Here is a 21,098-nt window from a genome sequence, read left to right as displayed (position 1 = left end):
CCAAAATGCTTTCATAGGCCAAAGGTTAGTGTAAGTTTCTCTTCCTTGGTGTAGAAATCCCCCATCTGGTATTTCCACACTGACCATCCCACAAAAGAATGTTGGAGTCATTTAAAGTCTTAAGTTTGTATTAAACTCCACACTTGAGTTCGCTACACTGCTGAGATAAGCATAAAACAGCTGAATGTACGCTTGAATAGACCATATTAACCTCTTTCTTTGTAGTATAATAACACTGGGAAAATGCAGAAATTCATTTGCCTGGAGCGACTTAATAAAGCACAAAAACACACATAAATTAGAAAAGTACACAACCAGTTTATAACAGTCTGCTCAGCCAATAGCCTCAGGGAGTAGAGAGGAACATTTAAACACTGCAGATTAAGAATTTTTGGATTTGTTTCAATTTGTGAGGTTGGAATCAGAGATTCGGTTCAGTTACTGATGTTGTTGGTAATCAGAGGACAGTCTGTCTCATTCATGTTTTATTCAGGATAGAAATGAATAATCGGCCAAGACACAATCTCTGGTCAGAGAAGATGACAACGAAATAAAGGATGACAAGAGGAATGAGAGTGTGAGAAACAAATAGAAGAAAAACTGAAGAAAGAGACTATTTCAAAGCTCACACGTAAGGCTGAAATAATGCAGATTTCAAAGCTGGAATCTATTTATGGAGCGTGAGAAACCTTCCTCTTCGTCACTTGCAGTAGTGCTGTTGTCCTGTAGCCTCCTCTAGTGGCTTTAAATAGTAGTTTTTCATTTCAAATATAGCTTTAAAATATGGAGAAGTTTTTAATGTGTTTTAATGTATATTCAGACCATGCTGCTCAGGAGGTCCTGGAAACGATCCACCAAGGTAAACCACCACCATCATCATCATCATCATCATCCATGTCGTCTGTTCTGTGTTTGAAGTCGCAGCTTTCCATTATCTGTCCCCACACATTCATCAGCTTCCTGTGGCTGCTCGCTTCATCGTGTCTGTATTTTCAGGCCAGCGTTTCCACTTATTTTCACTTCAAACATGCTTCGTATTGACATTATTCTCAGGTGTTGTTGCTGCTCTCATTTCAGTTACAAAGAAGTCCACTTTGAATTTTATAAGAAGCACTTATTAATTAGAGTTAATCTAAAGTGTTGCTGTCTTTTCTTTGGATAAAAGTAGATTTGATAATTGGACAAAAAAGAGGTTGAGTTGACGTCCCTTTTTTAGAATATATATATATTTATGTATATATTTTTGGCCTGATACCATTTACAGAACTTACATTTAACTTGTATAATTGTGTTCAGTGTTTATGCAACATTGTTACTAACCTCTCAGAAGCAGAAATTTCCTCAGATGAAGAACAGAGTCCTGCTTTATGTGTGTGTTGGATATATTTGAGCTTGTGTAAATGTGTGTGTGGATCAGCAACAGCAGTCCATGCGTCTCTCTGAAGTGCATCGGAAGTCGCAGCTCTGGCAAGGGATCGTCAGCATTGCGCTGATCGAAGGTCGGAACCTCACACCCATGGACCCCAACGGTTTGAGCGACCCATACGTCAAGTTCAGACTGGGACCGCAGAAGTACAAGAGCAAGGTGCGCGAGCTGCGGCGTCTGTCTGAGGAGACGAGTTTCTGTTTGGAGACGAGCGTCACTAAATGAAGACTTGTGTGTTTGTGTAGACAGTGCCAAAGACGCTGAGTCCTCAGTGGAGGGAACAGTTTGACCTGCACCTGTACGAAGAGACGGGGGGCGTGCTGGAGATCACAGTGTGGGACAAAGACACCGGGAGGAGGGACGACTTCATTGGGCGGTCAGTTGGTGTTTGACATTATTAAAACTGTAAGACTGATGAAGTTCAGACCCTTGAATTAGATAAACGACTCAGCAGCAGTTTCACAATCATGCTGCAGCCTTTCCTTCGAAAGCTTCTCCCGTTCCCCTTGGTTTAAAGCCCCACCGGTTTGAGTGGCAACATTTTCATCACTCTTCAGAGATTCTCTGCTTTGTTTAGGCCTGGACTCTGGCTGAGCTACTGTGTCACTCCTTGTTGACATGAAAACCTTTGTCCCTGCCTGAGGTCCCATCCTACCCTCTATCCCGACGAGTCTTTCTCAGAAAAACATCCCCACATAATGATGCTGCCTGATAACTGAAGGCTCTACCTCCCATTCTACTTTTAGAAACTCTGGGAACAACAAGTAAACCTGCAGTTTGGGAGCAAAGTGCTCTGTTAGGAAAATATCTTACAATGAGATCTTTAAGATATGATGGAGCTCGGTCATTAAGAGCTTTATATGTGAGGAGAAGAATCTTAAATTCTATTCTGAATTTAACAGGGAGCCAATGAAGAGAAGCTAAAACTGGAGAAACATGATCTATATTATATGAAATATTTTTGCTTCAACATAGTATATTTCATATTGTTGTGTATTTATGAAAAAGAGTAAAGAAGTTTAATTTCTTTGTTATTCCAGTAAAATATTCCTAAAACACATTTTCTTGGTAAATTGCGAGTTGTTCCAGAATTATGTGGACTAAATGCTTGATTTTGATCCCTTTTAAATGCGAACTGACCTCCCTATGATCCTTCAGCTGTCAGTTGGACCTCTCCACTCTGGCGAAGGAGCAGACTCATCACCTGGAGCTGCCGCTGGAGGAGTGCCGGGGCCTCGTGGTGTTGCTGGTCACACTGACCGCCTCAACCGCCGTCTCCATCGCTGATCTGTCCGTCACACCGCTGGACGACCCGCAAGAGCGCAGGGAGATCCTCAAACGTTATGTAAGTAGCGCTGTAACGTTGATTCAGATGGAATATCTACAAGCTTTTAAGACTACATCCATTAATGTGTTGATTTCTGTGCGACAGGGAGTGAGGAAGTCATTCTTTAACCTGAAAGACATCGGCATCTTGCAGGTAAAGGTGCTGAGAGCGGAAGGACTCATGGCTGCAGACGTAACTGGTAATAATATCAGATTTCTTGCCTTCTCTTGCTAATCGTAGCCTTGTTATGTACTGTAAACTTGTTGTGTTTCATTGTGAATCATCTGTGAAGCTTCCACTCACACTAACCTGTCATTCTCTCAGGTAAAAGTGACCCTTTCTGTGTTCTGGAGTTGAATAACGACAGACTGCAGACACATACTGTTCACAAGAACCTCAGTCCAGAGTGGAACAAAGTCTTCACCTTGTGAGTCGACATGTCTGGGATTTTCTCTTTGAGAAATTGTGTTGCTTTAACACAATTTAACAGCTTCCTCGTACTTTAGTCTTCCATTCACCTGACTGAGTGGCTGTAAAGTGTCACCTGACTCACCTGTTCAGACATGCTCACTCTTAGGTTGTTTTAGGTCGGGAAAACAAAAGTACAGTTTAATGTTCAGATTTCAGAACACAGAAGAAGGACAAGAATGAATATTAAAGCTTAGTGAAAGTGAAGTGCAGGTAAATAATGAGACACCAAAGCTGCGTGCATATGAAATTATGAGCATGTCGCAAAAAAAGAAGAAATCTGCGAAAGAATCATTTTAAGAAAGAAATGACAAAGTAAAGAATTCAATAAAAAGTTAATTCAATAAAAACAGAACATTAACTTATTTAGTGCATCCTTTTCCTGCATATTTCATTTGTATTTATCTCTGTTTTATATCATTTCTTTAACTGTATAGTCTTGCGACTGTAGGCCACAACACAACACTCTTGTGTTCAGGCATTCGTTTCTCATGTTGAGTGTACGTATGAGGAAGAGACTTAGATGTGGATGCAGGTTCAGCACCAGATGATTGTATTTTACTTTTTATAAATGGCAAAAGCAGGATAGAAACAGCAAAAACACCCGAAAGATTAGAAAGGCAACAAAGAAAAAAAACTGGAGAAACAAAACCAAGAAAAAGGATAAGTCGTTTAAATGGAGAAAATGAATAGATTTATACTCAACAAATGAATAAATACAAATGAAAATACAAATTTTGTCTTCTAGAATAAAGCTTTCCTTTTATTCAGTCGTATAAAATTAAGTGAAAGGGAAAAACATTCATTTAAGTTCTGTAATAACATACAATTCAGCTTCAGTTGAATATTTTAGTTACAGGACACATTCTGCTTCGACTCCACTATATTTCAGAGGTAAATATTCTACTTTTCCTACAGCTACAGTAACCGGTAATTAAGCTGTTCTTATGTTATTTTCCATCATATTAAGAATTATATAAAAATTTTGAAGAATAAAGCATTTTAACATCAAACAGCAACATGTTAAAATCAATCCTCCGGTGAACAGGGAGCACAGTACAGGTGTGACGTGGGCACTCTGTGTGTGTTGTAATCAAAGCTCCTGTGTTCTGCCTTCATACTGCAGTATTGATTCAGCAAACTTTTAGGTTTTCCTCCTCTAAATAAAGAGCAGAGTGCAGATCGATGCTGTACGAGCTCCCAGTTTGGTCTTCCTGTGGTTTTCTAAGATAATATATTACAAATTGAACAGCCTATTATTTTGTAATGAATGCTGTAAAATGCATGGAACAGTTCTGCAGTAAATCCTCTGTTAGAGAATAAGGTGACAGTTTGACCTTGTTTCTGGTGACTCACTCAGATTTTGTTCATGGAGTGGCTCTTAAAGGCTCCTCATCATGATATGATCTGAGATGCGGCATAGATGTTAAAAGACAGAAAGGTTTGCCTGAAGCATTTAGAGAGTGAAGAGGCTGCAGCTGTGTTGGGCACCACTTACCTCATGTTTTCTCTCTTCAGTAATGTGAAAGACATCCACTCGTTGCTGGAGGTGACGGTGTTTGACGAGGACAGAGACAGAAGCGCTGACTTTCTGGGAAAAGTGGCCATTCCTCTGTTAAATGTGAGTTCAGTAAGGACAGATAAAATTAAAGGTTGAGACAAATAATCGTAATGAAAGCTTGTTGTGCAAAGAAGTGGAATAATGTTTGGCAGTTAGCCTCCTGTGCTTCATCTAAGCTGATAGGAAAGACCCTGGATTCAAGATGATAAAAAGAACTGTTTAATTGAGGAAAGTTACTGATTGGTTGGGTGAGAAAGGAAGCACGAAGACCATTGGACCGAAACATAAGGCCCAATTGAGCCTTTGCTAAGCCCCGCCTCCCTTGGTTACTGTTGCTATGCCAGTCAAGCTTTCCCTCCTCGAGAGTTTTTGCCGGTATATTCCTCAAGAATTATCTGAAAATTTCTGTCAAAATTCTTCAAAGGTGTCACAGAGAAGCAGACAAAAAGGTCTCCAATATGCGTTTAAAAGATACATTCACCAGACTAAATGTTGGTGAAGTTCAAATGAAGAGGAACTCAAAATAGAGGGAAAAGTACACCGCTCTCAATATAAGCGCCAGGCACCACATGTGTTGACACTTCGAATAAAATACCAGCACATACAAGAACAACAATGTTCTTGTACAGCAGGGTATCTCGATATATATTCTTTAAATTCTAATTAAATGTTATGTTAGCTTTCACTATCGTTCTGTACTTAAGTAAAGTTGGGAAGATATTCACAGATTCGGACTTCCGGGACCAATAAGTCTGAAGCCAAACGTTGTCAACACAAATGATGCCTCTGTCCCATCGTAATAGCAGAGACTATGAGCGACAAGAACCAAAACCCCGATTTGTACAAAAATAAGCCGTCCTGTGAGCGGGACGGATAACATTGATCTATATGCGCAGGGACACAGGAGGAGACGCTGTAAACAAAGATCAATAACTCCACAGTTGTACAGGATGGAGACGCTAAAACCACTCCACACATCAGCGTTCTCCTCGACGTGGGGACGCTCTCTCCAGGCATCGCCCCCCACCGTGCTGGGGAATCCTACCTCAACCCAGAGCTCCGTGAGCCTCGGCCCACCTCATCTGAAGTGGTGGTGGGAACCACGCCAAACCTCCCTCTGCCTCTCCGGAAGCGGGGAGGCCCCATTCGACTTCGACCTCAGATCAGACGAGACGACCCGCTGAATTTATGCATATTACTAAGCGGAGGAAGAGAAACTAACAAGGATTCCCTCAGTAGCGAAGAGGTCAGCGCTCGTTTGCATGTATTAGCTCTGGAGTTGCCACAGTTAACGGTAGAGCGATCAAAGGATCCATAACTGATGTAGTGTTGGGAAGTTCGACTCTTTTGGCTGAATCGGATCATTTACTCTCAAACAGTAAATTGAATGAATCTTTGAACGAATCATTTCGTTCATTTTTCCAGCAGGTGGCGCTGTAGCCCTACTGTGGTCGTTGCACAAAATGGCCACAGTTCTAAACACTTAACACTGAAGGAAACATAGTTTGCTTCAGCTGAGCTGACAAAATACACCTGCAGGAGAAAACACGTCATTTTATAGGCTATTAATAAAGAGATTCACGGACAATTGAGAAACTTCTCCAAATATCACACTTGCCTTGCTTTGTCTTTGTGCTGTAAAGACCTTCTTTGAGCTTCCTTTCCACATCATTTATTGACATCCTGTCGCTAGGCTACATCCCGATCTCACAGTGTTTTTCGCCGCCAGCAGTTGAGTCGTGAACGAATCAAAACTGTTTCCTGTGCGAGGAGCCGTAACCCGAGGAGTTGACTCGTGAACGAATCAAAACTGTTTCCTGTGCGAGGAGCCATAACCCGAGGAGTTGACTCGTGAACGAATCAAAACTGTTTCCTGTCCTGCTGACTGAGCTTATGCAGCTGCCGCCTGCCATGTGGCGACAGAGGGTACTGCATGGAAATTAATTAATCATTTCTGTTTCCTGTCATGCTGACTGAGTTTATGCAGCAGCCGCCTGTCATATGGGGAGGAAGGGTGCTGCGTGAAAATGAACAAATCACTCACTGAGACTACTCGTTACTCCCGAGTCATATAAAAGATTAGTTAATATCGAACGAATCGTTCGCGTACGACACATCACTAAACTGATGTAATGAGCCATTCGCAGTTTCACTGGACCGGCCGTGTGTACTTAGACTTGCATGGCTTAATCTTTGAGACAAGCATGTGCTACTGGCAGGATCAAGCAGGTAGCCCCTCCACAGGGCTGGACGCTGCTGTGGCCAGCTGGCTGAACGGGGGCGCCCTAGGCTTTATGCCGGGCAGGACCGCCATCACGCGGCTGCTTGATTTCAGGTTTTGAGAAACTCCGTGCTTTCCAGCCACAGTTCTGTTCTCCAAATACTCGCCTTCTGATATCGGGCGGAAGGTAGTTTCGTTGTCTGCAAAAGAGTTCATCGGACGGGAGAAGGGGCCTTTGGCCCACTCGGCCCAATGTGTCCTTATCCCGTCTTTTCTGAGGCTCAGCTTGTGCCCCTGGTACTAGAGTACTTTTATATATATATTTTTTTTTACATTTCACAATGTAAATATGAGCATTGAAGCTCAACAGCTTCCAGGTCATGTGACCTATTGACTCAGAATCAGCGAAGGACAGTAGATCTACACTTGCTGTATGAGACACACCTCTTTTTATAGCATTTTATCACTTCTCATATTTTATATGAATTTTTAATACATTTCATAATGTAAATATGAGCATTATAGCTATAATAATTTCCAGGCCATGTGACCTATTGGCTCAAAATGAATGTAGGACAGTAGAAACACCCTTGCTGTATGAGACACACCTCTTTTTATAGCATTTTAACACTTGTCATATGTTTCTTATTCATTCTTAATACATTTCATCATGTAAATATGAGCATTCCTTCCAGGTTATGTGACATATTGGCTCAAAATCAGTGCAGGGTCATACTTGTTTAATGAGACAAAACTCTTACTTTCTCTTTTTAAAAAAAAAAAAAAAAAAAAAACGCTTAATACATTTAATAGCCAGGTTTTATTTTGAAAACCGGAAGTATCCACACGCTGCAGAAGTTGACCAGAGGTATACAAACGTAGGCGCTCGTATTGATTTTGGAGGGTTTCCGCTGTTTGTGTTGTTTTCCACACTGCTTTATCCACTCCCGGCATCTTTCTTGTTGCGTCTTGGGCTGGGGAAGGACTTGCATGTCCCGTATTCACACCGCTTCGGCATATTGCTTTCTACAGAAAGCTTGACTGGCCTATTGTGCATAGTTACGGTTGCTAACGTAGGATTGGACCAAAGACGATTGTGGGAGGGGCTTAGAGAAGGGTCAATTGATGTGGAAGGTTTGACAAATTGGGAAGGAGGGAATAATTGGAAAGCAGAATGAAATAGATCAGATTGTTCATTTTTATAAAAAGGATTTTAGAAAGTATCCAGTCCTGTTTTAAGTGGTTATTAACACCCCATAACTCCACAGAATGAAAGAGAAGGCCTCTGTGCTCTGAGTAAGACATGAGATTCACTGAAAACTGGACAAAGATGTCGTCATCACAATGTCATCTGTCACTTTACAAATGACCCATAAAATTTAGCCCCAGTTACCACTTTCTTTAGAATTATATATGACCCAACACAAACATGAAAGTACAGCTTACATGAGTTTGCTTTGTTAAGTGAGACATATTCTGCCCTTTTTTCTCAAGTTGACACAATATCCTTAAAATGAATAAATCAAACCTTCCTGTCTGCCAGGTGCGTAACGGCGAGCAGAGGGCGTACCTGCTGAAGAACAAGGAGCTGACAGGCCCGACCAAAGGAGCCATCTACCTTGAGATTGAAGTTATCTACAACACGGTGAGTGTGACACTGTGCTGAAAGCAGCCCCGTCAAACCCTGATGACTCCATGATGTTTGCATCAGCTGCAGAACACCTTGTTCTTCTGGGACTTTGTGCTCATGATGGATGAGAGCATGAAATATTACAGAGTGATGGATGTGCTTATCTTCAGAACAAACAGTCCACAGTTGTGACGTCCTCTGTCCTCTTTGTGTTTATTTTCAGGTTAAAGCTGCTTTAAGGACTGTGGTCCCTGCAGAACAGAAATACATTGAGGAAGAACCAAAAGTCTCTAAGCAGGTTTGTTTTTATCATCCATGGCTGCTTTAACCTGTTAAACACGTAGACTTTTATAAGCACCTTTTTCTACTTAACAACAGTCAGTACAACAGAAGTGGAATCTGTTTTTTTCAGCTTTTCATTCTTTACCTCTGTTGCAGAAACCTCCTCTACTATATCTAAGGTTATTGAATAGGCAGTTTTCAAACATGATTGTTTTTTTTTAGCTCATTCTGACCTCAGTCAGTGTTTAAAACGGGCTCCTAAATCCTGAGGGTCAAACTTTTTATTTCTTAAGAAAAAAGAAAATGTTAAACCTTCAGCTCTTGGGGATCTCAGGCCTTAAAGTGTCGTGTTAAGAACAAACATCACCACACCTTCTTCAGCCTGGTCACCCACTTGCATCCACTTGTCTTCTTGTATCAGTGCTTTGCAGAAGAGACATCATTCTCACCCAATGACCCCATGATTTCATATGACTGAAGGAACACAACCTTAAACTAAACTTTTGTAAGACAGAGCTTTTGGTCATTGCATCCAAAACATTATCAACATAAAGGTCAACTCTTCAAATATCTGCCCAAAAAACTGTAGGAAACCTCAGTGACCAGTTCTGATGACCAGTTCTCCTCCTCTGACCATGCGGCATCTGTCTCTTTGCCACATTAGAGAAATCGGATCATATCTGACCGGTACAGACCATGGTTATCTCCCAGCATGTACAGCGAACCCCTACAGATGGTTAAACAGAGATCCATGTTCAGCCCTTAACTCAGACTTACTTTCACATCTGCTTTACTCTATACAGACGGCACTGCTCTGCTTGTACTCTGTCACTTAAATAGATTGAAAATCCTTAAAAGTTGCTTTGAATGAAAGCATCATCTTAACAGCTTAATGGAACATAATCTTATTCAGGGAGTGATGATTGATCGGGAAGCCTGGTCAGAAGATGATAAAAACTTGACAGGCATGTGTGTGTTTGTTGTAAATGAACAACCCTTTGACATACATTCACACACTGATTTGTCGTGGACAGTAAGAACATTGCAGAACTTTGTGTCTCTCAGCTGCTGCAGCAGAACTTTAACCGGGTGAAGCGTTGCATCATGGTCCTCTTCAGTTATGGCACTTACATCAACAGCTGCTTTGAGTGGGAGTCGGCGCAGAGGAGCATCATCTCTTTTGTGGTATGAAAATCTCACAAACACACACACATTGTTGTGTTTTAGTGCCTGTTGTGACGGTTCTGCTCTTGTCAGCTGTTTGTGGTGGTGGTGTGGAACTTTGAGCTCTACATGCTGCCGCTGGCCTTGTTGTTGCTCTTGGTGTGGAACTATTTCTTCTCTTCGAGCAGAGAAATGGACGACATGGTGAGAAAATAAGACTTTTTATTTGTGTGAATGTGTTTTTCAGAGAGTTTCATGGTCATTGTTTTCTTCTCTACTTCAGTCCATGGAGGCCACGTTTGAATGGGAGGATGAAGAAGATGAAAAGGAAGAAAAGGTATTGCTGCAGGAAACAGAAAAGAGAAGGTTCACCCTCTTTCGGTTTTAAAGTTTTACATATCAGAACGTTATAAAAATCATCTGATCCACACCAAGTCTTCAAATTAAGTATGTTTCTGTTTCTGTTTCTGTATTTATCAGACGCTTTTATCCAAAACGACTTACAAATGAAGATATAACAGCTATATAAAAAGCTAACAATAAACTACATAGAAGAAACCCAATAGTCCGACTCTGTCGGAGGGGACAGAGTAGAGATAGGGTGCAGACATAGAAGGAAGTGCAGAAAGGTAAAGTGCAGAGATAGAGGGGGTAGGTAAGTACAAGGTAAGTGCTGGGATAGGAGGTGCTCTATGAAGAGCTGGGTTTTCAGGAGCTTCTTGAAGATAGACAGGGACGCCCCTGAATTAAAAACAACCTCAGGTGAACACATGACATATTATACTGTCATTATTTATGGAATAAAAACTGAGACAAAACACAGAAGTAGTCTGTGAAAAACTAAGTGAACCCTTACTGCTTCCACAGGAATTAAGAAGGTAAGTAGCAGCCAGGAGCTGCTGATCAATGCTCTGATTAACTGATCATCAGTCAGTGTGAGCAGCTCTATAAAAGCAGAAGTTCTGTCAGTTTTCAGGTGTGTGTTAACACGATGCCAAGGAGGAAAGACATCAGCAATGATCTCAGAGAAGCAGCTGTTGCTGCCCATCAGTCTGGGAAGGGTTATAAGGCCATTTCCAAACTATCTGGAGTCCATCATTCTACAGAGAGAAAGATTATTCACAAGTGGAAAACATTCAGGACAGCTGTCAATCTTCCCAGGAGTGGACGTCCCAGCAAGTTCACCCCAAGGTGAAGAAGCCCAGAGCTACATCTCAGACTCTACAGGCCTCAGTTAGCATGTTAAAGGTTAAAGGTCACCCCAAGGTGAAAACGCCCAGAGCTACATCTCAGACTCTACAGGCCTCAGTTAGCATGTTAAAGGTTAAAGGTCACCCCAAGGTGAAGAAGCCCAGAGCTACATCTCAGACTCTACAGGCCTCAGTTAGCATGCTAAAGGTTAAAGGTCACCCCAAGGTGAAAAAGCCCAGAGCTACATCTCAGACTCTACAGGCCTCAGTTAGCATGTTAAAGGTTAAAGGTCATGACAGCACAGTTAGAAAAAGGCTGAACAAGGATGGCTTGTTTGGAAGGGCTGCAGGAGAAAGCCTCTTCTCTCTAAAAAGAACATGGCAGCACAGCTTAGGTTTGCAAAGCTGCATCTGAACAAAGCTCAAGACTTCTGGAACAATGTCCTTTGGACAGACCAGAGCAAAGTGGAGATGTTTGGTCCTAATGCACAGCAGCACGTTTGGAGGAAACCAAACACAGCATATCAGCACAAACACCTCATACCAGCTGTCAAGCACGGTGGTGGAGGGCTGATGATCTGGGCTGGTTCTGCAGCCACAGGACCTGGGCACCTTGCAGTCATTGAGTCCACCATGAACTCCTCTGGATACCAAAGTATTCTAGAGTCAAATGTGAGGCCATCTGTCCCACAGCTAAAGCTGGGCTGAAACTGGCTCATCAGCAGGACAAAGATCCCAAACACAGCAGCAGATCTACAGCAGAATGTGTGAAAAAGAACAGAATCAAGGTGTTGCAATGGTCCAGTCAGAGTCCAGACCTCAGCCTGACTGAAATGCTGTGGTGGGACCTTAAGAGAGCTGTGCAGAAACCAATGCTGCAAACCTCAATGAGCTGAAGCACCGCTGGACAGAAGAGTGGCCGAGATTCCTCCAGAACCATGAGAGAGACTGAGAACGTCCCACAGGAAACCATCACTGCAGCTAGGTTCAGCTAGATCAGGGGTTCACTTAGTTTTTAACTCACTGCTGCTGAAGGTGCTGCTACAAGCTGTTGGTTCATGGGGTTCTCTTAGTTTTTCACACACCGCTTCTGTGTTTTGTTTCAGTATTTGTGCCATAAATAATGTCACGTGTTGCTTCTACTCTGAGGCTGGATTGAACTAATTTAAAGAGCACGCCTGACACCATTATAAAATTAGCAGATGATACTTTAATCGTAGGACTGATAACTCAAATCCATCATGTGGTAAAACAGTGTTCCCATAGCAACCATCACTAAAATCAAAGAAACTATAATATAATTCAGGAATCAAAGCAGATGGAGCTCTCAGCCTTTTGCATCAGTGAAGATCAGTAGGTTTAAACATGAGGTTTATATCTTTGATCTCACCTGTTCTCACACAGCTCACATCAGGTGGGAAAAGCTCAGCAGAGACTATACTTTCTCACGAAGCTGAATCAAGAAACAAGAAACACCTGCTATCAACTTTAACCCGACCACCATCTGCAGCCTCCTGTCCCATTGCTACAACATGTGGTTTGTTAGCTGCACAGCAAAGGACAGGATGTGGTTATGAGAGGAAAAGGGTGGTTGGAACCACATTACCGCCCATAAATGAGACATGCATTGACCAACTTTACAGGAAAGCCAGCTGTATCATGAAGGATCCCATCCACCCTCAGTAAAAATGTGTAATATCTACCTGCTACCACAACATGCACTGTACAGGTAGTCTGTTCTCTTCTTGGTGAGGACCAGATGATTTTTCATGATATGGGTTTATTAGGACAGGTTTCTGAAATCCAGAGATGACGTTGATCTGACACAAACCTTCCCACTGATGTGACATTCCTTCTTGCTTCCGTCAGGACTCTGAGCACAAAGGCTTCATGGATAAACTGTACGCCATCCAGGACGTGTTCATCAGTGTGCAGAATGCTTTGGATGAGGTGGCGTCGTTTGGAGAGAGGATAAAGAAGTGGGTATCATGATCAGGCACCAGTTTTGATGTCCCACTCTCTTTCCACTTTATTTAACAGGCAGTTGTTGACAGGCAGAGAACCTGAAGAATCAGCTGCCTGAAATCATCACCATATCACAGATTAAAGCAGTTTTCTTAATAATTAAACCCTGTTTGAGTGGCATTAAGTTCTGAAAGCATCAAAACTAGACTGGAGTTAATAAACTTTAACTGCTCTTGGAGATTGAATGAATGGACTCCGATGGAGGAAAGCCCATGAAGTTGTTATTGCAATGAAACGCATGACAACTTAGCCTTTCATAGCATTATCTATTCAAATAATTGGTTTGTCATTAGTGAAAAACAATATTATCCTTGTATTTGACAATTGAGATTCATATAAGAAACAATACTAAAATCAAAAAGCCGGAAGAGTCCGTCCATTCGGCAAGCGACTGTTTTGGACTACAAAGATGGCGGAGAGCAGAAACTCCGACAGCGAGAAGTGAGTTGTTTAAAACCTTTATTTTAATGTTACCTACCAAAAATGTCACCTACGTTTGGGTTCGCATGTAGAGACCCAGGTCATACATACATACATACATACGGGGAAAGTTTTGTGTTGTGTCGAGCCTCCGAGTGTTTTAAAAGTAGCGAGTTTGACGCAACACTTGAGAGTGCCTATAATGTCCCATTGAAAAGGAAATTGCACCCCAAAAACATATATGCTTGATCTCACAAATGGCGCTTCCATCATGATTATGCTTTTAAAAGGAATGTATGACTTGCGTACATTCACAAAAAGGCCAAAGTTTAATTCTGGTGCTAGTTTTGCTTTAATTTGCTCAATAGAGAAACTGATCTTTATCCTCCATTTTAATGAAGTAGGACACTAAGAGTGGACACGTGTCCTAACATGTCCTCTGTCCTCAGTATTTTGAATGTGTTTCTCTTCTGTGTTTGTGCTGCAGCACCTTTAACTGGACAGTGCCTTTTCTAAGCTGGCTGGCGGTCACTGCCTTATGTTTGGCCACACTTCTTCTCTACCTCATACCTCTGCGATACCTGGTGCTTGCGTGGGGTGAGTCCTGATTTCACACCACAAGATGGCGACAAAGACTCACAGATAAATGGATCCAAAAAAATATCTAAAAAAGTCAGGATGCTGTGCAAAATGTAAATAAAAATGGAGGACAGTAATTTACAAATACCATAAACCATTTTATTCCGTAGAACATTAGATATATCAGATGTTGACAGTGAGACATTTCATGCATTAAAAACAGACCTGATTCTGTCCTGGAAATCACTGCATGGGCTAAGAAATACCTCCAGAAATCACTATCTGTTAACACAGCTGACTGTGCCATCAAGGCTCCATCAATGCTGAAAGGTATATACAGGTTTCAGAGCAACATCTGCTCCCATCCAGACGACATCTTCTTCAGGGAAGGCCTTGCATATTTCAGCAGGACAAAGTTGAACCACATCCTGCATCTACTCCAACAGCATGGCTTCGTAGCAGAAGAGTCCGGCTGCTGGACTGACCTGCCTGCAGTCCAGACCTTTCACCACCTGAAAACATTTCAAATACAACAAAGAAGACCCAGGACTGCTGAGCAGTTAGAATCCTCCATCAGACAGGAATGACACAACATTCCTCTCCTAATGGTCCAGATGTTTACAGATGTTGTTAAAAGAAGAGGGATGCTACACAGTGGGAAACGTGGAGCTGTCCTAATATTTATTTACCATCAGAATTAAGATAAGCTGATATTTTTCATGTAATAGTAAAATGTCTCATCTACAACATTTGATATGTTTTATATGTTTTGTTGTAGATAAGCTATTAGTTTAAGAGATTTGTAAATCACTGCATTCTGTTTGTATTTACATTTTACACAGTGTCCCTACTTTTTTGGAATAGTGGTTGGAGATAGACGGATAGATACACCATATGAGGTCTGTTGCAGACTTAGCATGAAGCGTGTCATAGTTGAACTCTGACCTTTTGTTTTGCAGGTATCAATAAGTTCACTAAGAAGCTTCGTGATCCGTACATGATCGACAACAACGAGCTTCTTGACTTCCTGTCCAGAGTGCCGTCTGATGTTAAAGTGGTGAGTAACTTGGTTATGCTGAAAGGAATGCATGCCTCGAAACTTCAGATGAATGGAAATAGCATGTGAAGTGTGTCATGTTTCTGGTCCAGCAGTTGAGCTTCAAGGCTGAAAGTCCTCATTGCAGCAGGTCGACGGTTGTAGAAGAGATCACTAGATATCTCGTTATAGTGTGTACTCTGTATTACTCTGAAGTAAATAGATAGTGTGTACTCCACAACCTTCTGAAGTAAGTTACTCGTGTCATTGTTATTATGAAGTAAAATACTGCTTTTAACTAACTCACACGTGTTATGAAAATGTACGACACTGAGTGGGTTAATGTAAAGTTAAAAAATGCAGTAGGTTTTGGCCCAAAACAATGGTGAAAAACTAGTTTGGGGATAGTTTAAAACTACCTGGTACAGGCTAGAACCGGTTTGGTCTGGCCTGAGAACAGATACTCGTAAGAAGGAAACCTTTGTTTTATCTTCTGTCTTCATCTAGAAACACACCTGCATGTTTCTAGCTGCGTCATGTGTCCTGCATCTGTTTGGTTGCGAAGATGCAGGTGATCAGTAAGGTCAGCGTAGGGATAAATGTGACCAGAGAATTAACCTCTTTAACTTTGGGAAGTGAATAATATCTACCATTCAAAAACAGAGCTGTGGCTTTTCTGCCTTGATCTTAAAAGGAACTCGGAGTAAGAAGACCTCTGCTTTAATTAACTTCTCCTTCTAAGATATGCTCTAAATACTGTTTTCATTGTTTCTAAATCCTCAATGATTATCAGATGTTTTAAGTGTCTTATTGAAAGGAAACAAGGATGTAAATGAAGTCTTTACATCTTTCCTAGAAAACAGGAGGAGCAAAGACATTTGTCATATTTAACATGAATTGAAGTCATATAATGCCAACATAGCAGCCAGAGCTATTCCAGCTTCCAAACATTTGACTCACTTCTACCCATAATGCAATGTGACATGAGGGAACTTATAGTCTCTATCATTTCAAGGACATTATGAGTCTTTTGAATATCACATGTATATAACCAAAAGTCATTATTAGAGTATTAACCTCCTTTATTGTTTCCATGTTAATCATTTAGATCTTTGAAATCTGGAAGTTCTGTAAAGTTGGAGGTTGCTGGAGTTTCCTCTTGTGGAATCTGCTTGTAAGAGCTGAGTACTACAGAGGTATAGTACTTATGTAGTACTCAGTCAAGTATTTGAACAGTTTCAGACTACTGAACATGAATGCCAGGTTAAAAGGTCAGTATCTTTCTGGTCTTAGAGTGGAAAGCAACGAATGAAACAGGGACACACAGAAAGACTAAAGACACACGTTCAAAGTCTTTGCCTGTCCTGTGTGTACTGAAGCAGCCTGAGGCTCTAAATCCACGCGTATAAAACCAGGCATGCGCACGTGATGTGAGCACACACACCAGTATTCCCAAGCAGAAATAAATCCTCCTTGGTGAACATTCTTCCACAAGTACAAGGTTGAAGGTGGGGGTGGTGGCTGATGGCGGCTGATGTCTCCTCCCCTCTGATTGCTCCTTGTTAGCTGAGTTAGAGCTCCGTCAAGACAACCTCACACCAAACCATTATTCAAGCCTGCCACCTGGATGGTTGGAATCCCTTTTTCACCTTCCTTCGTTTGGAAAAGTAAGGTGCCCCTTTTCTTTTGGGGATCAAGGGAAAGTTCATCCACCCATCCAAATGGCCCCGAACGCCCCCTTTGGGCAGACATGCTCACAGAAAGGAGAGTCGGTGTCCTGTGCTTTGGTTTCTTAGACTTTGCTCTGGTTTAGTTATTTCTCAGCTCCTTGGTTTAATCTCTGTTCTGTGTTCCTGTTTGGTATTTTCTTTGAGCTTTATGCAATCAGTGTTTGATTCGGTCATATTTCTGTTCCTTGTCATTACCCCTAGATGTCTTGTGTCGTCTTGGTTTTGTTCCCTGGTCTTATTCACACTTGTCTCCTGATAGTCACCCACCTCAACCCTCCCAGTACTTCCAGCTGTCCGGTCACCCAGTGAATAACTGATGTTGCTGTAACTGTTGTCCTTCTTGTGGTTCTTTCCTTTGTTCTGTTTGAGTTGCTGTCTCGCCAGCACCTTTGGTTTTGTTGCATTGAGTCTTTAACCTTGAATAAAACCTTGAATCCCGACAGTCATATCACATGCACGTGTCTGGTTTTTACATACCTGGGTGACTTAAATCTACCTTTCTCTGTACAGGTAAATGTTCTGTGTGAAAAGGAAGGAATGGAAGTTTCTGAGAAGCATTAAATCTTTTCTGTTTCCTGTTTGTGTTGGCGGACAGATGCAGTATCATGAGCTGAAAGTCGATCCTGGACAAAGCCCCAACAAACGCAGGAGGACAAACCAGAGCTAGCTGTAAACATTTAACTGTGAACAATGTAAACTTTCTTATTTATATACTATATTCCTTGAACATTTTGATTATTATGAGGAGCTGTAAATGTTGAGTTATTCTTTATGTTATTTAGGAAACGCACAGAATTATTTTCTAAACCTGAAAATGGACTGTTTTTGAATCCCTTTTATTTCTGCTCATGGCTCTCCAAGCAAACAGAAGTCTGCCGTGTTGATAATGAATGTGATGAATGTTGGTGTGTTGTTTGTTTCAAACAGTCTGCATGTAATGACTGTGTGCTGCTGCTGCATCTCCTGGTTACATTTTGTATTTTTCTGGACAGCTCTGTGCTGTTTGGAGCTGGATGTTTTGTCAGTGTCTCAGATTCTTTTAAACACAGAGCTGCATGTTTTTACTGTCGTGGTTATTCCATGTAGTGACCGTGTGCACTCAGTAAATAACACTTCCTGCTTGGTAAAATCCACCCTAACTGCATGCTATGTTTACAATCTGACCTTTATGTTTTGGTAGATGAAAGGCATTCAGCCAGTCAGGGAGTCAAGTCTTGCTATTTCAATTCAAACCAAAGTAAAAAGGGAACTTCAGCCAACTTTATACATTTTATAAAGTTTTATTGATATTATTTTATTCATATCCTGAAGTATAATGGCCCCTCATCTAATTGTAAATGCGTCATTTACCTTTTCATTTAACTTGAAAAATCCATTTGTATGATTTAAGTTATTTTGGTGTGTATTTTGATCATTTGATGGTCAAAAATGGTCTTTTATCAAACTGTTTCGACAATTTTCCACATTTAACTCCCAGAAAATCCAATTAAGGTTGTTTTAGTTCATCACAGGCTGTCTGACTGAGGCTAACAGTTACTTTTTTGATTGATATCTTTGATATTTATCTTTTCAAGTTATGAATAACTGTAAAAACTGATTAACATGTTTGTTACTTGAGGCCTTGAACTATAAGTTTGAAGAAAACAAACAGATTTAGTGTTTTTGGAGTGTTAAGAATATCTGTTGGCATTTTAGCAGAGCACATATTGAACTAAAAAAAAGGTAAATGCTTGTGTCTTAAAACAAGATGGAGCAGTAAAATAAAAAAAGTGGCCTTTGAAGAATGAAACATGATTCAGAAACATTTTGAAAATACTATTTGAACAAATTCAAGTTGATTTGTCTAAACAACAGTAAAACATCCAAATATGTAACTTTTCTCATATTAGAAAACTGAGAATATTTGTGCTTCAAGTTGATTTTCTGACCAACAATTAATGAACTAATCAATAAACCTTTTAACTCCCTTTAAAAGCTGTTAGTTGCTTTCTAGAAAATAATAGTTCTTTAATAAAAAGGGAATTTATCATCTGCCAGTTTAGCTGTATGGTGTCAGTTTTTTTTGCTTCCAGCTCCCTGGACTAACAGTATGAGGTGTGTACTTTAGTATTTTCTTAAATCTGTCAACAGAAAATAATGTTCCCTAAACTTTGCTCAGTAATTTCATACTTAAACCTGATCAAATGTGTTTCCGAAGCTGTGTTTTTACTGTAGGGACTTTGCCTTTGCCAGATAACAATCTGTTGGATTATTGTCCCTTTTTCATTCCCACTGCAGGAACCAGGAGCTAAACTAAGGGTCTGATTGAACAGGAACCTTTTCTGAGCAGCATCATAATCGGAGCTGTTTAAAGTTCCCCAGATGCTAAGAAAAGAAGCTCCAATGCTTCCTTATTTATCTCCTTTAGCAGAGGACACACCGGGCCATCCTTTATGAGAGAAACGAGATGATTCCTTGTAGCCATAACTTTCAAACTAATGCTCAATTATATTTATCCGGTCATACAAACTGATTCATGTGGATAAATATGTGCACAGGAGGATGACTGTGAGCAGCCTGTGACGATACATTTCACTTTTTTAAAATATTCTGTCCTTTATTTCTGGATTTAAATAAAAAAAACTGATCAATGAACTGATAATTTCAGGTCTGAAGTCAGTTTCTGAGAAATCAAAATTACGTTGTTGTATAATAAAAGAGTTTATTTCAGGGCTCAACATCAGCTTCTTGCTTTGGGGCAGCTCAGCCATGATTTAATTATAAATTCTCAGAGATTTGGTCCATTTCTGCCCCTGAGCTGATAGCAGCGATGATACTTGTCTCATAACAAAAAGGCCTGTTTTTTCTATTGAGTTTAATGGAGGATTCAAGTGACCAAAGGAGATTAATAACTTTCAATAAAGAGCTCCTCTGATGCTGCTGAACATCGATCTAAAAACGTGCCTGCAGTAAAACGTTACTCAGATATTTTTAAGGAGTTGATAACTGGCCTATGAAGTAAATTTTAACCACTTTTACAGAAAGAGACAGTGAAGCTGCTCTTATAACGCCTCCTGCTGCTTCCTTATTTAGATCTTCCACAGAGGATTCTCTGTCAGAGATTAAATGTGTTACTCTCATTGGACCTTCTTGTCTTCCAGTTTGATCCTAGGTTCTTGTTTTTCTCCGATTTTTGGGGAACCGTTATCCTTCCTGTTCTTTCACTTTAAACTGTTTATACGTGGAACATTTTGAGATGTGACCTCCTGCATGTCCGTGTAAGCTGCCGTCTGTGAGTGTTTTGCATGACTGAACATAAATTATATGCAAGTGCATCTATGGACACTGAATGTGAAGTTCATGTAATGCGTGTAAAAGCTGTGTTATTGATCACTTCTGATGCTTTGATCTGTTTTTGTCCTGAGCACAACAGACTGTAACGACTGTGTAGCGTTTCTCTGAGAAAATATATTTCTACACAGATCTGTGTGGCTTTCTGAGTCTGATATGGAGACGTGAAGCAGGGCTTCCAGGGGAGTATTTTCAGGACTGTCTTTGATCACCATGATGGAGACACATCTACACACTTATTGTGTAATGTGCTGAAGTTATTCTCCTGGGTTTGTGCTGACTCTGCACACTTTTAGCAGAAGATAATAACGTAAGCTAAGCATAAATTTGAGACGTTCGTTTAATCTGGTAGAACTCCAGAATTTCCTGAAATTTGTTGCCTGAAATGTTCAGCGCGGTTCTTAATTTGGTGTCAAGCTTGTTGATATTTTTTTCAGTTTAAACTAATTTCTTCACAGAAAACCCTGAGCTATCGAACGTTTATTATCTTTTATAACCATTGTTTTAGATTGCATAAAAATATATGAACATGGTCATTATTTCTCCCTAAATTAAAACTTAACTTAAGGCCACAAACCTTCAGTTAGCTTTTAGAAAAACGAGCAGAAATTCTTCTTATCTGATGAATGATTTTTGTCTAAATGCATATCAAAATGCAACAATTTGTCAGATTGCAAACTGATTTCCCATCTGTGGAGTCATCGGTCTT

General features: G+C 40.7%; 1 protein-coding gene across 2 annotated transcripts in view; it reads left to right on the top strand.

Moving 5' to 3' along the window:
* Positions 1–20,521, top strand: part of LOC140277589 (multiple C2 and transmembrane domain-containing protein 1-like) — a 56,708-nt gene extending 36,187 nt beyond the window's left edge. The window contains exons 6-21 of one of the 2 annotated variants that reach the window (XM_072372700.1): positions 821–859; positions 1,418–1,585; positions 1,672–1,802; positions 2,585–2,771; positions 2,859–2,952; positions 3,078–3,180; positions 4,740–4,842; positions 8,547–8,648; positions 8,857–8,931; positions 9,981–10,100; positions 10,173–10,283; positions 10,363–10,416; positions 13,139–13,248; positions 14,202–14,311; positions 15,253–15,350; positions 17,655–20,521. In XM_072372700.1, the coding sequence (XP_072228801.1) occupies positions 821–859; positions 1,418–1,585; positions 1,672–1,802; positions 2,585–2,771; positions 2,859–2,952; positions 3,078–3,180; positions 4,740–4,842; positions 8,547–8,648; positions 8,857–8,931; positions 9,981–10,100; positions 10,173–10,283; positions 10,363–10,416; positions 13,139–13,248; positions 14,202–14,311; positions 15,253–15,350; positions 17,655–17,726 (1,677 nt within the window). In that variant the 3' untranslated portion in view covers positions 17,727–20,521. The remainder of the gene's footprint in view (positions 1–820; positions 860–1,417; positions 1,586–1,671; positions 1,803–2,584; positions 2,772–2,858; positions 2,953–3,077; positions 3,181–4,739; positions 4,843–8,546; positions 8,649–8,856; positions 8,932–9,980; positions 10,101–10,172; positions 10,284–10,362; positions 10,417–13,138; positions 13,249–14,201; positions 14,312–15,252; positions 15,351–17,654) is intronic. The other variant, XM_072372699.1, reaches the window with a different exon arrangement.
* Positions 20,522–21,098: the final 577 nt, after the last annotated feature.

This window comes from Leuresthes tenuis, unplaced genomic scaffold (assembly GCF_036924035.1).
Source record: "Leuresthes tenuis unplaced genomic scaffold, fLeuTen1.0.hap1 SCAF_19, whole genome shotgun sequence".
Classification (NCBI taxonomy): Eukaryota; Metazoa; Chordata; class Actinopteri; order Atheriniformes; family Atherinopsidae; genus Leuresthes; species Leuresthes tenuis.
This window is presented reverse-complemented; position numbering and strand designations above follow the sequence as displayed.